We start from the raw sequence: 17,202 nt of genomic DNA, 5'->3' as shown, positions 1-17,202 counted from the left end.
AAAAATTGAATAAACAGCTGGATTGAGTTGCTCGTGAGTTAAAAAAATTTATAATTCGAGTAATTAGATTAGGTCTAAAAAAAATTTCTACGAACACCCGTGGCTTATACTTTCAAATAATGAAATTAATCAATCAAGTATGTCGAGTAATTCATAATAATAAAAAGAAACCTCGTAATTACACCGTTCAAATAATCGAAACCCTAAAAATTCACTATATGAGTGTGTTACTCGATGTATCATTTCTACTGATAATGTGAATTCGAGCATAACACAATTCGTTAAGATATTGTGTAGGATTAAATATCTATGGCGGTCCGAGATATCGCTTATACCGACATGTTTGAGAACTCGAAAATCAAACCTATCTCTCTCCTGTTGTTCTTATAAATATGTTACACTGTACACTCAAAAGGCAAAGGAAAAGAAAAGGAAAACCCTTGAAACCCTTGAAACCCTTACCATGACAGACCCTAATTACTCCAACTTCTTCTCTCCCAATTCCTTCACCTTCATCCCTCTCCCACCCTCTCCTCCGCCACTCTCTCCGCCGCAAGCCCTCCCTCTCATCAACACTCTCTCTCTGGAAACCACCGATCAACCTTCCTCCAGCACCACCAACAACCACGAAAACGCCCTCACCCTTGATTTCTGCCTCTCTTGCCCTACCTCCGATCTCGACCTCTCCACCTCCTTCCCGCCGGACCCCACCGGAAAAAACCACCACGATGACCTCTCCCCCCTCCCTTCCCCGATCTCCGGCAAGGGTCAGTTCTGGATTCCAACCCCATCTCAGATCCTCTTCGGTCCTTCTCAGTTCTCCTGCCATCTTTGTTCTAAAGCCTTTAATCGATACAATAATCTTCAGGTAATTTATCATTTCATTAAAATAAACAAAAAAAAAAACATGTTTTTTTTTTCTTTTGATCTATTTTATTCGAATTTGTAACAATTATTTGTGTTAGGGTTTTGATTTAACTGATCAAGAAATGTTCTTCATGTTCTTCATTCCTTTTTTTTTTTTTTTTTTTTTTGTTTGTTTGTTTACCTTTTCAGTCTGCGAAATTGAAGTGATCTTCTGCAAAAGAACTGTTTGAGCTGAGAATTAATTATGGGGAAAAGGGTTTCCATTAATTACTAAAACAAAAATTAATGAAAAAATAACAAAAAATTCCTTTTTTTTTTATTTTTATTTTTTGGGATTTAATTAAATATCAAATGGGTTTATTTTAATTAATTCAAAAATAATTTATATTTTTATATGTAGATGCATATGTGGGGGCATGGTTCTCAATATAGGAAAGGACCAGAGTCCCTAAAAGGAACACAGCCGACCGCCATGCTACGCTTGCCGTGCTACTGCTGCGCACCCGGGTGCAAACACAACATCGACAACCCGACGTCGCGACCGCTCAAGGACTTTCGCACGCTCCAGACACATTACAAACGTAAGCATGGAATCAAGCCTTTTAGTTGTAGAAAATGTAGCAAAGCGTTTGCTGTAAAAGGCGATTGGCGAACGCATGAGAAGAATTGTGGGAAGATTTGGTATTGTTTTTGTGGCTCTGACTTTAAACATAAGCGCTCGCTTAAAGACCATATCAAGGCCTTTGGACAAGGTCATGGCTCGTTGGGTCTTGATTATTTTGATGACGATAACGAACCCGCATCTGAAGTTGAACAAGATGGCACCGTTGTTCATTAAGATGTTTTGTTCTTTGTTCTTGTTTGTTTGTTGAATAACACGTCGAGCGACCGGAGAGAGGTGTGATGTTCGATGTTATGTTGGAATTGTGTTATTTGTATATTGTGAATTGAGTTGATGAGTTTGTAAAGAGGTTACGAGAAGTTGACGATTAATTGAAATAAAAATATTTTATAATTAATTATTCAATTTGATTTCTTACTAATTACTATAATTATTATTAAAATTTTGAATAAATATTATTAAAATTTAAATCTATTATACTTATTAATGAATTAAATTTTAAAGGGTTGAAATTAATTTAATAAAACTAAATTAATTATCTAAAATTAAATAAAAAGATTATTTATTTATGTGAGAGAGTATTTTAATATAAGGTCTAGTGGCATTATTGTAATAATTTTGAAACTTATGGGCATTATTGTAAATGTGCTTTTTCCTCTTCCATAATGGGCCGCCAGAAACTTCATGGGCCCTATTTATCTAGAAGCCCTTTGTTAACGGCTCCACCAGATTTCTCTGCAACTCATCCCTAACCTCCGAATCTCCTTTTCTTTGTGTGGAACAAAATTGAATGCTTCCATGGCGTTATCGACGTGTTTAAATCACAGCCTTAGATTTTCCTCATCCAACGGTTCAAAGATCACGGCTTGTACGAGTTCGAATACTCCTCCGATCGGTAACGTCAGTTTCCGATCCACCGCCGGGAAACGCTGCTTAAGATGCCGCACCGTTTACTCCGACCTCGATAATTCTCCTTCGGCATGCGCCTTCCATGGCCACGTCACTGGTTCGAATCTTAGCGTTATGTTTCTCTTCCAATTTTGCCTTCTTTTTAATCGGTGTTGATTAACAGGGGAGAGTGGGTTGTTTTCGTTGTCGCCGCCGCATCAGGGGATTGACGGCGAGTGGAGCGACGGCTCTGGTGTGATTGTTTACAAGTGGAATGAGAAGGGCAATCGTCCGAACACCGGCGCCGGCAACTGGAAGAGACGGTGGAGCTGTTGCTCTGAGTATGATGAAGATGCCCCTCCTTGTCGCCGGGGATGGCATGTTTCTTATGACGATGGTTTCACTTTGTTTTAGCTTTGAGCTTGGTCTCTTCCAACAATGGCGTCCGTAAATTGTAATACTTTTTTTTTTATTTATTGAAATAAAATTATTAAATTTCTGGCTCACCGGAATCCCACCAACGATCGATGTGAGATCTCACCGGAATCCCACCAACGATCGATGTGAGATCTCACCGGAATCCCACCAACGATCGATGTGAGATCTCACCGTTAGCCCGGTGTCTAGGTTTGATACCCCAAACCTCAACTCTTTGACAAAACGAAAAAGCTAAAAAAAAAAAAGGTCTGCCCTCCCTCTCTATAGACCTTTGGTGTCCCCTTGAGTCAAGAACTCGGACTCATAATCACTAGCCAATATGCTTTTCTCTCATGCCGTTCTAAGGGTATTGACACCTCTCCTAGTGAAGGCGTTTTCAAATCAATACGTTAACGGCCCAAAGCGGACAATATCTACTAGTTATGGGTTTGAGTTGTTACAGCACCTGCCTTTGTCATGTGAATGTTAGTCGTAGGTGAAAACGAGAAGAAAAATGAGAGGTTACATGAAGTAGAAGATGAAGCGAGAATGAGAGGTGACATGAAGTAGAAGATGAAGCAACGATGTGTAGGAATTAATGTTGTTCAACCTACCAATTGAACCAAATTTAAAAAAAAAAAAACCTATCCAAACTACCGTATAGAGCTAAAATGGCAATCAAAACGCCTTTGAATTGCATTATTTGATTGCAAAGGAAATAGATTTGACGAGTGACATGTTAGTTGAACACAACTCTCCACAATGATATGATGTTTTTACTTTGGGCTCCCCAAAAGACTTCATACCACTAGATAACTCGTGATCACTCCCTAAATTATACCACCAGATAACTCGTGATCACTCCCTAAATTATACCACCAGATAACTCGTGATCACTCCCTAAATTATACCACTAGATAACTTGTGATCACTCCCCGAATTATACCACTAGATAACTCGTGATCACTCCCTAAATTAACCTACGTGGGACTTTCATCCAATATAACAATCCTCCTAATCAGCTTAGAAATGTTCATCAATTCCGACCATTTAATCATCCTCTGAAAACTTTCGGTTTCTAAGATCAAAATTGGTGATGAAATTATGGTGAAAAACCAGTAGATTTCCTGCATTCAAGAATAAGAATGTAACAACCAAATTCATACACAGCGACAGACCTCTCCCCGATCAAATCTCCGACGACAACACAAAAGCTAATACGATCCGACAGTCTTGAACGACTCATGAACATGCCGGAGCATATCCTGGTCCCGATCCCACTCCGGCGTCGGCGCATTAACAAAATGCGCATACAGCTTGTTCTTCGCACAAGTCACCGATATCAAACTGTGAGTTCCAGCGCCGTCGATCTCATACACGTAATAAATCTGTCCATTCTCATCCTTCTTTTCCTCCGCCGAGAAGCCCTCAGCGCTCGCGATCTGATCCTGCAAATTCACGTCCGATAGCGCTAGGTTATTCAGAATCACATCCTTCGGCGCTAATTGCCGGATTCCAGCCAGGAAAGTTAGGTATTCTTTCTCCTTTCGTTTCTTCGGATTGTAAAATTCGCTGTCGGTTCCATTCGTACCTGCAAAATTAAGATCGTAAAATCGATTTTCGAAACGAAATTTGCCGTTAGAGCTCTTTAATTTAGGGATTTCGTTAGCGAAATTGAAATACCTTTTTCAACCTTGGACACTAATCGCTCCTTCCAGCCTTCCGGCACGTCGTAGATGTATTCTGCTGAGTCTTTCTTGCTTGCGTTGCCGCCGAAGCCGCCGTAATTAGCGGCACTGGCGGCGGTTCCGTAATAGACACTGAAAGCGCCGCCGGTGTCAGCCAGTGACGGTGGAGTGGTGCTCAAGATCGCGGCTACGGCGATGGCGGAGATGGGGGCCGTTAACGAGGAAAGTGAGGCAGAGGGATTAGATTGAAGAACGGGGATTAGGGGCTTTGGTAGCGGCGGAGTTTGCGACGGCTTTGGGACGATCGCGCCGGTCGTTGCCGCGGCGCCGGCAGAGAAGAACGCCAGTGGTGAGATTGCTGTGGCCATAGCAATTGATTTTCGTGGAATTGGGTTTCTGGTTTATCTTGCCTCACTAAGATTTTCTCCTTATCCATTATTATTATTATTTTTTTTTTAATTTGTAGAATTTAGATATTTTTTGTTAAATACTTAAATATTAAATTTTTTTTGGTTATGAAAATATGAAAATACACATAATTCAATAATAATTAACATTAAATATTATCGAACTCGAAATTGTAATGTGATATAATTTAAAATCGAATTATTTGAATAAATAAATAATTAATATATTATGTTCTAAAAAAAATGTAACCGTCACGATTCTCACATGAAGAGAGAACCACAACACTAAAACGTGAACGAATTTTTATTACCCTTAGCCCCAAATTTGAGTTTTTTAATTACGGAAATGCCCCCAGTTTGGTGCAGAGTCATCCATTGGGCAGAGGGGCATTTTTGGAGTTATACGTAAAATGAATGGCCGATGATTAAATTGGATACTGACCGCCAAAAAGCCCTAGGTTCAGGCGCGAGCGAGAGCTTCTTTCCTTCTCCGAACGAACAATGAAGTGCGTGGAATTCGTTCTTTTTTCCACTTTCCATTTCCCTCCACTGCTTATATCTTATTCAAATCTTCTCTTACTTGTTTAATCAACCTTTTCAATCGTCTTTTCTTCCATTTTCCGCTTCTAACTTCGATCGCCATGTCTAAAAGGTGAGGTTCTGTTCTTTTGTTTCGATTCTGCTTCTTTCTATGTTCTTGTTGATTTTGTCTGGCAGATGCTTGTTTGTTCGTTTTCTCGTGTATTTTTAAAAGTTTTGATGATTGGATGGCAGATTACGCGCTTTGATTTTTTTTTTTTTTTTTTTTTTTTCTTGAATAGTATCTTCCGGTTCATGGTTTTCTTTGTTTGGATGTACCTTCTCGAGTAATCTTGATCATGGTTCTTTGGTATGTGGTTTGATTATTAGGTATATGCTGTTTTGAGGGGCTGGGTGATCAAATATGTGGTTGGAAATGTTTGGAATTTGAGTTTCACGAAAGGTGTTTTGTTGGGTGGTTGTTGTTGAGGCTGGACTTTGTGTTTATGAAGTTTTGTTATTGTATATCTTGGAATTAACACGTTCTTAGCGTCTTAATTTACTTTGGTGGATTGTTTAGGGTTCTATGCAAGTATTTTGCGCATGGAGCATGCTTGAAAGGGGAGTATTGTGAGTTTTCGCATGACTGGACGGCTCCACCTAGCAATGTAAATATTACTTCCACTCCTCTGCATTGCTATGCATTTTAATGTAAACCAACTGTCAGTTTGGCACTCCGATCATTCTTTCTTTCTGATGTATCATTCGTGAAACAGGTTTGCACTTACTATCAAAAGGGAAGGTGTGCTTTTGGCAGTCGTTGCAGATATGACCATGTTAAAGTTTCTCATGCAGAGTCATCAGCTTCTTCTAATTCTCAGCAATCTCACGTGTCTGAATCTGTTTCAATAGCTCATACTCTATTATCAAGTCCACTTTCTCCTTCACCTGGGTCGACAATTGAGCTTGCTGGTTCAAAGATATCCTGTCTTCCCTCGCACGTTGAATCTGCTTGGAGTGTAGAGTGTGAGCTTCCATCTGGTCTTGATGATTGGGGGAGTAGGGAGACAAGGATTATTAGTCCAGCTGATTTACCTATTTGCTCTTTTTCTGCTGCTGGTACTAATTGTCCACGTGGTGATAATTGCCCTCACATTCATGGGGACTTATGTCCCACGTGCGGAAAACAATGTTTACATCCTTTTAGGACGGATGAAAGGGAGGAGCATATGAAGGCATGTGAGAAAAAGCAAAAACATCTTGAGTCTTTGAAACATAGCCAAGAAATAGAGTGTAGTGTCTGCCTCGAGCGTGTTCTTTCTAAAACCGAAATAGCCGAGAGGAAGTTTGGGCTTCTATCAGAATGTGATCATCCGTTCTGCATTTCTTGTATTAGAAACTGGCGTAATAGTTCATCTACCTCCGGAATGGATGTTAACAGTGCTTTAAGAGCCTGCCCAATTTGTAGGAAGCTATCATACTTTGTTATTCCAAGCGTCATTTGGTATTCTTCCAAGGAAGAAAAACAAGAGATCGTTGATAGCTACAAGTCAAAGCTGCGGTAAATTTATGTTCTTAATTCCTAATATTTGATTGCATTCTGGATACTATTAAATTTTGTCCATTCTGTTCCCGTTTTTTATGTTTTATAACCAAACTCATTTTTGTCTATGCCATATCAAATGTAATCTGAAAAGCTCCATAGTCCACAGGAATGATCAATATGCTTTCTAGAAGAATGGAAACTGCATAACTGCTCTAAAGTAATTGTGTGAGCTGTTGAAATAATTTCTGTACTCTGATCCTGCAACTTTATATTATTTTCATGCACAGATCAATCGATTGCAAGCACTTTAACTTTGGAAATGGGAACTGCCCATTTGGATCTAGCTGTTTTTACAAGGTAAATTTTTCTCTGAAATGATCTACTTCAGTTTTCTTATCCTGATTGTGGTCTTCTAAGCAAGCTGGATGTTGCTGTAGCCTTTGGAATTGCAATTTTGCTGAAATTTTTTCTTCCTTTTTTTTTCTTTATTCCTTTATCCATATTGCTTTTTAACCGATCATTGATATGCTGAATGAAAATCTCAACCTGTTTGGTTGTTCTAATATTTGAATGCCTATGAAGTATGTTGATTGGTTACATCTTTGATTTCATGGACATGAGTTTATGGAAGGAATTCTTTTTGTGATCTGGAGACGGAAATATAGTGCAACAGAAGATTCTTTTTGTTCTTATGATCCTCCAATGGTTTTATAAGCGTCTCCATTTACCATGGCCATCCAATCATGGTGGGTTAGATATGTGGAATCGTACAATTTGAACTTGCATGTTGACAAAGTAAATTTGCTAATCATTTGGACAGCTTTTTCACTATGTTTTTGTGCAATTTTCTTGCTATTAGGGTGCTCATAATAATAGACTACCAATATGATGAAAAATATATAAATTTCTGGTTCAGTGCCTCTTAGTGTGTTTCATTTTGTTCTTTTGACACATAATGGTAAGGGTGCCTCTTTCTTGTCCATTTTTTTTTAACAAAAAAACCCAAAGGATGCCTCCATTTCTCATAGGTATCCTCTCTTGGGAAGCCCTGTTTCAGTTAGAATAGTTCGAGGGTGAGGACGAGGGGTGAAGTCCCTTTCTTTGCTCCCACCAGTGTTCCTACTATAACCAAATCTCATAAATAATAACTTGCTTTGGTGTATACTATAGATAATGTATATCCATTATCTTTTCGTTTTCTGTTTCTAAAATTCATGCTTTATAACCAATTTCACTGTTCTGTAATCTATTTTTAAAAATCTAAACAAATTATTTTTAGAAAGTAGATTTTAAAACTGTGTTAATTGTGCTTGATGGGAACTAAGAATTTAAAAGTGCTTTTAAAATGTGATAAACAAAAAAATGTATGATCTTAAAATTTACTTGTGTCTTTGAATAACAATTTTCTTTAGTCTTCAATTTAGTTTTGAGGATATTTTAAAAGCCTACTTTTTTTTTTTTTTTTTTTAAAATTAAAAACAAAATGTAAAGAAAATTTTTAATATTTAAAAGAAAACCCTCCAAATTTTTGGTTTTATGTTTTTAAAATTTGGCTGAGATTTTTAAACTGGCTTTTGAAAAGCAGAAAACAAAAAAACTAAACTAAGAAATGGTTGGTTAATTTTTGAAAATTTAAAATTCTATGTTTATTAAGCAATGCCTAAGTTTTATCTACAAATGTCCATGTAATTTGTGGGGACGATTTCACAATTTCTCAAACAAAATCTTTGCAATTACTTTTGTTGCCGTCTTAGAAAATTTTCTGGTCTCAATCTGGCTGAAAGTGATGTGCTTACTACTTTGGCTGATTGGCTCTGCAACCTCTGTTTAGTAATGTCTTATCGGTCTTAGTTAAATTACCAATATGATGAAATTATTTAGTTTTGCAAACCAATATTTTATTGCTAGACCTCCTATAAAAAAAAAGAAAAAGAATGTATTGCTAGACCTGTTATAATTTATTGGTCTGTTTTACGGTGAAGATAATAGACCTCTCTGTTTCAAATTAATAAAATTAATATACTTATAGCTATTGAATTTAAAAGTGTTATCATGATGATATTGTAGGTTAGCACCATAGAATAACTGGAGGGACCTCTTCTAAATTGCGTTCTTTTAGTTAGGAAAACTGTTATTGGAATCATTCAACAGTTCTAAAGCCAATCCATATGCTTGCAAATCATTGGCGCGTGTCTATTTTGGAGAATAAATATGCAACTGCTCTGTCACATTCTTCTGTCTCCCAAAAACTTTCAGTCAGCTTTTGTGGTAAATATTGAAAGATGTGGTAGACATAAGCAGTTCTGTTCATTGCGCATTCTGTTGTCATTTAATTTCATTAGAGCAGATTGGCTTTCCAATCTTTTGATTGATACAATGTTTGTTGTGTTCCAGCACTTGGTCAAGCCTGGTTCATACACATGGAAATATCACAGGCCACCTCCGCCCCGACCACGATCACAGAGAACTCCTCCTAGCAGATCTAATATTGTGGATATGGATGCCTTTTTTGATATGTTTGAAGACTTAGAGGATTTGGATTTTAGTGCTGAAGATTTAGATTTTGAAGATTTAACACCTTTGGAGATGGCATTTGTTCTAATGCAGTTGGGTTGTGAAGCCAACTTGTCAAGTGATGAGGAGAATTATAGTTTTTGAACTACATTTTTTATAGGTAGTTGTGCCTGATGTAAATTGGGTCTTTCACGAGTTCCTTTCTTGTCTTTGCCCAGATATTTGCTATTCTAGCATTTTTGGCCACATAGCAGTGCCCTACGTGCAAAAATACAGGCTCGTAGACTTTGTTAATTGTCACAAACGCCATTATTGGGGAATGATACTTCACAATAAGCTTTAGTCATTTGTCCTAGGGCAAATTAGTTGCTGGGTTACCAAGATGACGATGATCTACATATGGGAGACCCCTTTTCGTTATGTGTAGATTATACTATGACTTCGGAAGTGTTGTATGTTACTGCTGGGAATTAGGAATATCTGTTACTTGCTATCTTTCATCGTTCATAGATTTTATGCGGAGTTTTGTTTCACCCTCTTGCTTTCCCAAGCCAATTGTGCGCTCCTAATGTTTGATTTGGTGATTTCTTTGTTTGCAGTTGTGAAGTGTTTTTTTTTTCCTTCTCTTCGAATATTTGGCTTCTTTACTTCCCAAATCTTATATGTCATTTTCTGCCTTTGAAATGTTTGCAATTCTGCCTTTTAGTCTGCTGTATTAACTTCAAAATGAAATACAAATTTTGATGTGATTTTCTCATTGCAGCACGCACATCGGGATGGCCGGTTGGAAGAGGTAGCACTGCGTCACATTGGGAATCAAGACGGCCTCACTATTATAGCTAAAAACATTAGGTTTTGTTTTGTGCATTTGCTTGATATTGTCCATTTCTTGTGCAATTTCGCCTTTTATTAATTTGATGCTATTTCCAGGTTGTCGGACTTCCTTAGTGACTTGCATATCAGGTGAAAGAACCATATTATCAGGTATGAAAACACACGAAGCCCTCACCCCTAAGCGCAGCTTCATTCCATTTGCTGTCTACTACATGATATTTCACATTTTAATATGATAATCATTCAATCTTGAAAACTTATATTGCTAGTCATAAAGTCTTGTTTGGACTTTGAAATTCAGCATCTTTATCAATTGACACCTAATATATTTATCAGAAACGGAGTCGATTAATCTTGGTACAACCTGTGATCACTCTGTTTCACACTCGATTCTTGTTCCATATGCAACAATCTGGTCAATGAAATGTCAAACTTTGTGTATTGCATTAGTCGTCAGTTACTCTTGCAACGTCATCTTGGCGTTAGGAAATCAGTTATTAACAATTTAGTCCATGAAATGCCGAACTTTATGCATTGCATTAGTCTTGAGTTAGGCTTGTGCAATGCCAATCTAAGAGTTATAAAGTCTGGTTTTTAACAATTTAGTTCATGAAATGGCAAACATTTGTTTATTGTCGTTAAGTTGTCTTCCATTACAGAAATCTAAGAGTAGTTTGAAAACGCGTTTCAGGTGTCGAATTGCTTGCTGGAGTCCGATAATGAGAAATGGAAGGTGGGTTATCGAACACGGTGATTCGAACTTCATCATCTTCTATGAATGGAAATAAAGCTAAAGACATTGTCATACTGAGAAATGAATGTAGTAAGTTGAAGCCTTATTCTTGGGATGGCAAAATAAAGGGTTTTTCACATCAGATGTAGCACAGCTGAATAGCTCAATAAATTGCGTCGTTGGTTGTACGTGCTGTACTAAACATTGAAAAGAAAAAAAAAAAAAAAAAAAAAAAAAACAAAAGAGGAATGTATTGGTTTGTAGTGTTTCAAAGGAAGATTAAAGGGAATGTCCAATGTCGTGTTTGGTAGAGAAACAATACAAAATTTACATCAGGGTTTGGCTGGATGTACTCAATTTTTACAATCAAAGACGGTCCCTTTTTTAAAAAACCATTATTATTGTTGTTATTATTATTACAGTGGAATGTTCGATTATACGGATAAATCAGATAATCAAATTTTCGACGTTTAAATAAACTAATAATAAAGGACTAGTTGCTCTTGTTCTCTTTGGACTTTTTCTTTCAGGCTTCTCCAGCTTTAAAATGTGTTGGTTTTCCCACCCTTGTAAATGGTTGTCAAGCTTTTTCTTTCAGGTTTCCCTCCGAGGCTTTAAAACGTACTAGGGAAACCCTCCAAGGCTTTAAAACGCTCTATGAAAAGGTTTCCACACCCTTATGAATGGTGTTTTGTTATTCTCTATAAAAGGTTTCCACACCCTTATGAATGGTGTTTTGTTCTCCTTCCCAACCAAGGGCATCACAAGTTACTGTAACAATAATTTTTTAAATGAATAAATCATCATTTTAATTCTTTTCTCGTTTAGAATGTTCACCAGTCATGTTATTAATATTTTTATGTTCTCAAAGTGGAATTAGTTATAATTTTTGTAATATTGAGTGAAAGTTCAGAAGAAATCTTAAAGATGACAATATCTACTAGCGGTAGACTTGTGAGGATTGTGAGATCGTGAGATTGTGAGGTTCCACATCCATCAACCGGTTCCACATTCATCGGTTGGCGAGAGGAGAGAGGAACAAAATATTTATTATGAAGGTGTGAAAACCTCAGACAATACGTATCCGATAGGCTTGAGCTTGAGCTGTTACATTTATATTCTTAGCCATAAATTATACACTCAGGAGGGAAATAAAATAAAATATCCTCAATTTTAATTTAAAATAAGCATGGGATGCTTTTGACTAAAAATTCTCCTGAACAAAGTTGCATTTTCTTTATTTATTTAATATTATATTTGTATAGGTACAAATTTTTATTAACAGTTTTTAAATATTAGGATTCAAAAAGCATAACAAAATTGAGGGAATATAAATAAAAACTTCAAATAATATTAAATATTAAGCATTCATAAGTTAATGAGTTTATAATTCCAAAATATTAACCAAACACACCACTAATCAACTATAAATATTACAATTAAAATATAATTTTTTTATTATTATATTTACCAACTCAACTCCATATATTTTCAAATATCTAATTTCACTTATGTAACTTCAAAATAACTTTAAATTAATTTATACCCTTACCTTCAATTTTTTATATTAAAATTATTAAATAATAATAATAACAATAATTTATAAAAACTATCGATGGAAACTATTTAAAAAAAAATGTTAATAACAAACTAAGCAATATTAAAATAAAAAATTTTAATTGAATATTTGAAAAAGAAAATAATTCAACAAAATATTATTGGAAAAAAAAAAAGTAAATAAAACGTTGGACGAGAGTAAAACTCGCTTTAAACAGTTAAAATCATTTTTAACCAATAAAAAAAAAAAATAATAATAATAAAAAAAGCCCTAAATTAGCATCCTGATGAACCTATAAATTCCCCCGATCGGCGTCGTTCTTCATCAGGCAATAATCGAACGATCTAAGGCTTCTTCGGTTCGATCTCTCTCTCTCTCTCATTTCAATTTGAAGTGAGTTTTCCTGCCGAAGAAAGCACCCAGCCAGTTCATCCTAATCCGCCATGGAAATGAAGAAGATCGCCTGCGCCGCCCTCTTCGCCGCCGCTACTGTCACAGCAGTCGTGGCTTCCGATGAGTCTCTCTCTCCCGCCGCCGCTCCAGGGCCGAGCAGCGCCGCCTCCGCCACTCTTCCCGCCCTTGGATCGCTCGTCGGCGCCTCGCTTGTTTCCTTCGTCGCCTTCTACTTCAACTGAATTTCTTTTATTTTCTTTTTAATTTATTTTATCGATTTCCATGGACGTGTGATGTGAGGCAAAGTTGAAAAATAAAAAAGAATTTTGATTCATTGTTATATTACAATTTTGCCCTTATATTTTAATTGCTTGATTAAATAAAATACGATTAAAATATTAAATTCATTAAATATTTTTACATTGGTATTTGTTTAATAAATACATTTATTTTTTGAATTGCTTCCTTGTCATACAAGTTACAATATATAAAAAATATAATTAATGAAAAAAAAATGATATTTAATTATTATTTTGTATATTTGTTAGAATTATTTTTGTTTATTTTTTATTAAAATTAATTAATTTATGAATATATTGATAATATGAAAAAATAAATAATTATAATTCTCACTGATTTTTATTATATTTATTAGGAAAAAACAATTTAATTAATATATATGTATATATATATATATATATTTATTTAAAGTGAGATTTTTTTAATCTTTTATTTATATTTTATTGTTAATTTTAGCAAAAAGTAGTCTTAATTTTCATAATATCACTAATTTCAAAACAATTTAAATTTAATTATTGCAATAATTATTATTAAATAAAATATATACTTTATAATTTATTCTAACAAATATGATAAAATATATTTTTTATTTGTTGCCATTTCAAATGCTTATTTAAATCTGGGTGAAATTTAATAAAATTTAAAAGTTTTGGACTTTTTTAAGAAATTAAATAGAAAATAAATCTTTTTTTTCAAATAAAAAAAAGTAAAATTTGGATTAAAAAAGCGGAAAAATAAATTTATAAAAGGAAAGTGGTTTTAAAGGCATCATTCCTTCAAATTCAAATTTCACTATTTAAATTTAAAAAAACAAAAACATCACTTTCCACGTGTCGACCATAGAAGAAGTATTACACGTAACAAAGAGTAGAATCGTAACACGTAAGCCCAGTCTCCAAACTTTCTGTTGAGATCCTCTACAACCAGAACCACGAGAACTCGCCACTACCTTCATTCTCATTGGTCTATTCCACGCTCCTTTTCTGACTTTTCCTCTTCGCTCCACTCAACACTCCACGTGTAGGCCACAACCAGCCCTTAATTATTCGTACTGTTTTATTTATTTATTTATTTAAATTTATTTATTATTTATTTTGTTGGCCCACACCGGACCCTGAATTTCTCTATAAATCGGAAATTCTATTGTAAGGGATTCACCTTCGAAACCCCGCTTCCTTTCTGATCGTTGTAGGGTTAGTTTCTTCAATTTCTTCTTCACTAATTTGTTTTTTGCTTACTTTGTTCCTCGATTGCGAGTTTTTGTTCTCTGATTTACTGTTGTTCTTCTGTTTTCCCCTTTTGTTCTTGTTGATTTTCAGTGGGGAGAGGGGGAGCGAAGAATCGTAAGTTCGCTTGACAATTTTATGGCCTTTTTTCTATAATCATCGATACACAGCGGTCGTATAGAGCTTTCCCTCCTACACTCAACAACGAACAGGTTAGAGCTTAGAATTTAAGGCTTCGTTTCGTTTCTAGGAATTGATTTGATTGTCTCTGGAGAAAATGATTGTGTTTTTGATATCGTAGATGACGTTTTCTTGTGGTTAGGTTAATCACCCTGCTATGTGAGGGGGATTGTTAATCAAACTTGTGGATGAAAGTACTCACGATTGCTTTTCTGAAGTTTTTAGACTAGGTTTTTTCATGTATGATTTTGTCTTGTTGAGGAACCGTACTTTTTTTATCATGTTCTTTTGCTAATTAATCCCTCTTCCTTGAACAAGGTTTGCTTAGCCTGGAATTTTGGTTTTAACCCCATTAGATTGGAGTTTTGTTACAGAACATAATTAAGGTGTATGAGTTGGACCTGGCACTGGCAAGTATACTTTGTAAAAGAATTTCGAGCTAGTTTGTTTCTCTTAGTTCTTACCTTAGGGCCCCAACTTCGTGGAATGGTTCAGGACTTCTTGTTATGGATTTTCTCATCTCATGAGAGCTTAGTTGAACTTCTAAGTGGAAGGGCAATCGATATTTCATTAGGGACAGAGATAAATTGCAATGATTATGCTTGGTTAATTCATTGACTACAGAACATTTGTGTAAAAGCCTTATTGTCCGCTATGGCCGGTTATCTATCGTTATTAGTGTCACGATTTTATGTTAAGGAAGCGATTTTATGTTAAGGAGAGGTTTCTACACCCTTATAAGGAATGCTTCATTCCCACGTGAGTTCTCACAATTTCACACCCTTGAATGCTTCGTTTTTTTCTCTTCCAATCGATGGAATCTCACAATTTGGGTGAGTGGAGGGAGGGAATTAGAGATGTAAACCATAGAAGACTATTGTGAGGTCCAGTCTGATCTATGTTTCTGTAAGGTCCAAGGCTTATTATTATCATTATCATTGTTAGACGAACACGACTCTCCACAATGGTATGATATTGTCCACTTTGAGCATAAGCTCTCGTGGCTTTGCTTTGGGCTTCTCCAAAAGGCCTCATACCAATGGAGTTAGTATTCCTCACTTATAAACCCATGATCATTCCCCGAGGAGGCTTGGCTCCTTTTCTTTTTGGAGTTCTTTGTTCGATATTTGAAGATTTACCAATCTATTGCTTTGATACCATGTTAGACGAACATGACTCTCCACAATGGTATGATATTGTCCACTTTGAGCATAAGCTTTCATGGCTTTGCTTTGCGCTTCTCCAAAAGGCCTCATACCAATGGAGTTAGTATTCCTAGCCATGCCCTAAACTTAGTCGATGTGGGACTTCCATCATCCAACAATCATGTTCTTGTTTCTCATGTGGACGTGGGATAGTTTCATTACAGATGGACCCATCAATAATCCTGATTTGCTTGAATATTTCATCCAGTCTTTAGTGTCTATAATCAAATCAATAGCCATGGCTTGCTTGGAAATCTGAACTTGGTGTGTGTATTCATATTCATAAGCTGATAGATCATATTATTTATACAGGAAAGGTGAAGAATGGAGCATCATAAAGAGACAGGATGCCAAGCTCCTCCAGAAGCTCCCAAACTCTGTGCAAACAACTGTGGGTTTTTTGGAAGTGCTGCAACCATGAACCTATGTTCAAAATGCCACAAAGACTTCATCATGAAGCAAGAACAGGTCAAGCTTGCAGCATCCTCTATCGGAAGCATTGTGAATGGTGGACCAAATGACCATGGGAAGAAGGCTGCTGTTGTCACTTCTCCAACCAAGCTAGAAATCGAACCAGCTGTATCATCCATCATTCCAACACAACCATCTTGGACTTCTCCAAATGCAAGCAGCAGCACCAACATAGAGAAGGTAAAAGCGAGCCCAAACAGGTGCAGCAGCTGCAGGAAACGCGTCGGACTAACTGGGTTCAACTGTCGATGTGGAAGCCTCTTCTGTGCAGTTCATCGCTACTCCGACAAACACGACTGCACGTTTGATTATCAAGCTGTCGGTCGGGAGGCAATCGCAAAAGCCAACCCCGTGGTGAAGGCTGAAAAGCTGGACAAGATCTAAAGAGGGAAGAACACCATGGATCCAACAGTGGCCGAGTTGATGTTTTTTTTTGTGAAAAGGGGTTGTGGGCGAAGGCTTGTGAGAGACAACAACATGTTTGTTACTTAAGAGCATAATCTGTGGGGTGATGATCCGATCGGGGGCTGTGATTGTAGGTTTTGTTTGGCTGTTTGTGGGGTTGAGCCAAATTGTTGTTAAATGGACTGAAAAATTATCAAAATCCTAAATTTTATGTTTGTTTTTTTTTTTTTTTTTTTTTTTTTTATATATATTGAAAAAAGATTAATTAGTTACCAAATAAGGTGATTAATTATCTTTAAATTAATTTTATTTAAATGAGATAATTAATTTCTACACTTAATTCATTTAATTAAGCTAATTAACTCATTAGCCTGAATGGGTAAGAAAAAGGAATTTTATTCAATAAATTTCAGAAAATAATTAAATAAG

At 36.1% G+C, this 17,202-nt stretch overlaps 5 protein-coding genes and 1 pseudogene across 13 annotated transcripts; 5 read left to right on the top strand and 1 right to left on the bottom strand.

The window, feature by feature from the left end:
* Nucleotides 1-399: 399 nt before the first annotated feature.
* Nucleotides 400-1,894, top strand: LOC111779230 (zinc finger protein WIP2-like). The gene is made up of 2 exons (XM_023659333.2): nucleotides 400-868; nucleotides 1,268-1,894. Exons 1-2 carry the CDS (start codon nucleotides 464-466, stop codon nucleotides 1,703-1,705), a joined length of 843 nt encoding a protein of 280 aa, XP_023515101.2. The 5' UTR covers nucleotides 400-463; the 3' UTR covers nucleotides 1,706-1,894.
* Nucleotides 1,895-2,120: 226 nt separating this feature from the next.
* Nucleotides 2,121-2,880, top strand: LOC147787659 (uncharacterized). Its single transcript, XM_087119292.1, has 2 exons — nucleotides 2,121-2,495; nucleotides 2,562-2,880. The coding sequence occupies exons 1-2, from the start codon at nucleotides 2,288-2,290 to the stop codon at nucleotides 2,789-2,791; spliced, it is 438 nt and encodes a 145-aa protein (XP_086975418.1). The 5' UTR covers nucleotides 2,121-2,287; the 3' UTR covers nucleotides 2,792-2,880.
* Nucleotides 2,881-3,896: 1,016 nt separating this feature from the next.
* Nucleotides 3,897-4,907, bottom strand: LOC111778072 (thylakoid lumenal protein (Mog1/PsbP/DUF1795-like photosystem II reaction center PsbP family protein)). The gene is made up of 2 exons (XM_023657711.2): nucleotides 4,478-4,907; nucleotides 3,897-4,385 (listed from the first exon to the last, which is right to left on the bottom strand). The coding sequence occupies exons 1-2, from the start codon at nucleotides 4,848-4,850 to the stop codon at nucleotides 4,009-4,011; spliced, it is 750 nt and encodes a 249-aa protein (XP_023513479.2). The 5' UTR covers nucleotides 4,851-4,907; the 3' UTR covers nucleotides 3,897-4,008.
* Nucleotides 4,908-5,312: 405 nt separating this feature from the next.
* On the top strand, nucleotides 5,313-11,278 carry LOC111778551 (E3 ubiquitin-protein ligase makorin). 8 transcript variants are annotated; one of them, XR_015413381.1, is made up of 7 exons: nucleotides 5,313-5,541; nucleotides 5,989-6,076; nucleotides 6,185-6,969; nucleotides 7,242-7,311; nucleotides 9,349-9,628; nucleotides 10,232-10,320; nucleotides 10,399-10,448. XR_015413381.1 is itself a non-coding variant. In XM_023658452.2 (7 exons), exons 1-6 carry the CDS (start codon nucleotides 5,531-5,533, stop codon nucleotides 10,433-10,435), a joined length of 1,080 nt encoding a protein of 359 aa, XP_023514220.2. In that variant the 5' UTR covers nucleotides 5,320-5,530; the 3' UTR covers nucleotides 10,436-10,452; nucleotides 10,994-11,278. The 8 variants fall into 8 exon arrangements, 4 of the variants coding, with proteins under 4 accessions (XP_086975272.1, XP_086975273.1, XP_086975274.1 ...); XR_015413384.1 differs by lacking the exon at nucleotides 9,349-9,628 and adding an exon at nucleotides 7,576-7,700 and having other exon boundaries at nucleotides 5,315-5,541; XM_023658452.2 differs by lacking the exon at nucleotides 9,349-9,628 and adding an exon at nucleotides 10,994-11,278 and having other exon boundaries at nucleotides 5,320-5,541; nucleotides 10,399-10,452.
* Nucleotides 11,279-12,852: 1,574 nt separating this feature from the next.
* Nucleotides 12,853-13,326, top strand: LOC147787658 (arabinogalactan protein 23 pseudogene; annotated as a pseudogene).
* A 1,060-nt stretch (nucleotides 13,327-14,386) lies between these two features.
* On the top strand, nucleotides 14,387-16,994 carry LOC111778553 (zinc finger A20 and AN1 domain-containing stress-associated protein 8). Of its 2 annotated transcripts, XM_023658454.2 has the most exons (3): nucleotides 14,387-14,479; nucleotides 14,606-14,724; nucleotides 16,210-16,994. In XM_023658454.2, the coding sequence occupies exon 3, from the start codon at nucleotides 16,222-16,224 to the stop codon at nucleotides 16,750-16,752; it is 531 nt and encodes a 176-aa protein (XP_023514222.2). In that variant the 5' UTR covers nucleotides 14,387-14,479; nucleotides 14,606-14,724; nucleotides 16,210-16,221; the 3' UTR covers nucleotides 16,753-16,994. The 2 variants fall into 2 exon arrangements, with proteins under 2 accessions (XP_023514222.2, XP_023514223.2); XM_023658455.2 differs by lacking the exon at nucleotides 14,606-14,724 and having other exon boundaries at nucleotides 14,395-14,479.
* Nucleotides 16,995-17,202: the final 208 nt, after the last annotated feature.

Source organism: Cucurbita pepo, chromosome 17 (genome assembly GCF_057944985.1).
Source record: "Cucurbita pepo subsp. pepo isolate OVF chromosome 17, ASM5794498v1, whole genome shotgun sequence".
Taxonomy (NCBI): domain Eukaryota; kingdom Viridiplantae; phylum Streptophyta; class Magnoliopsida; order Cucurbitales; family Cucurbitaceae; genus Cucurbita; species Cucurbita pepo.
Note: the sequence above shows the minus strand (reverse complement) of the source record. Positions and strands in the feature narration are given on the sequence as shown.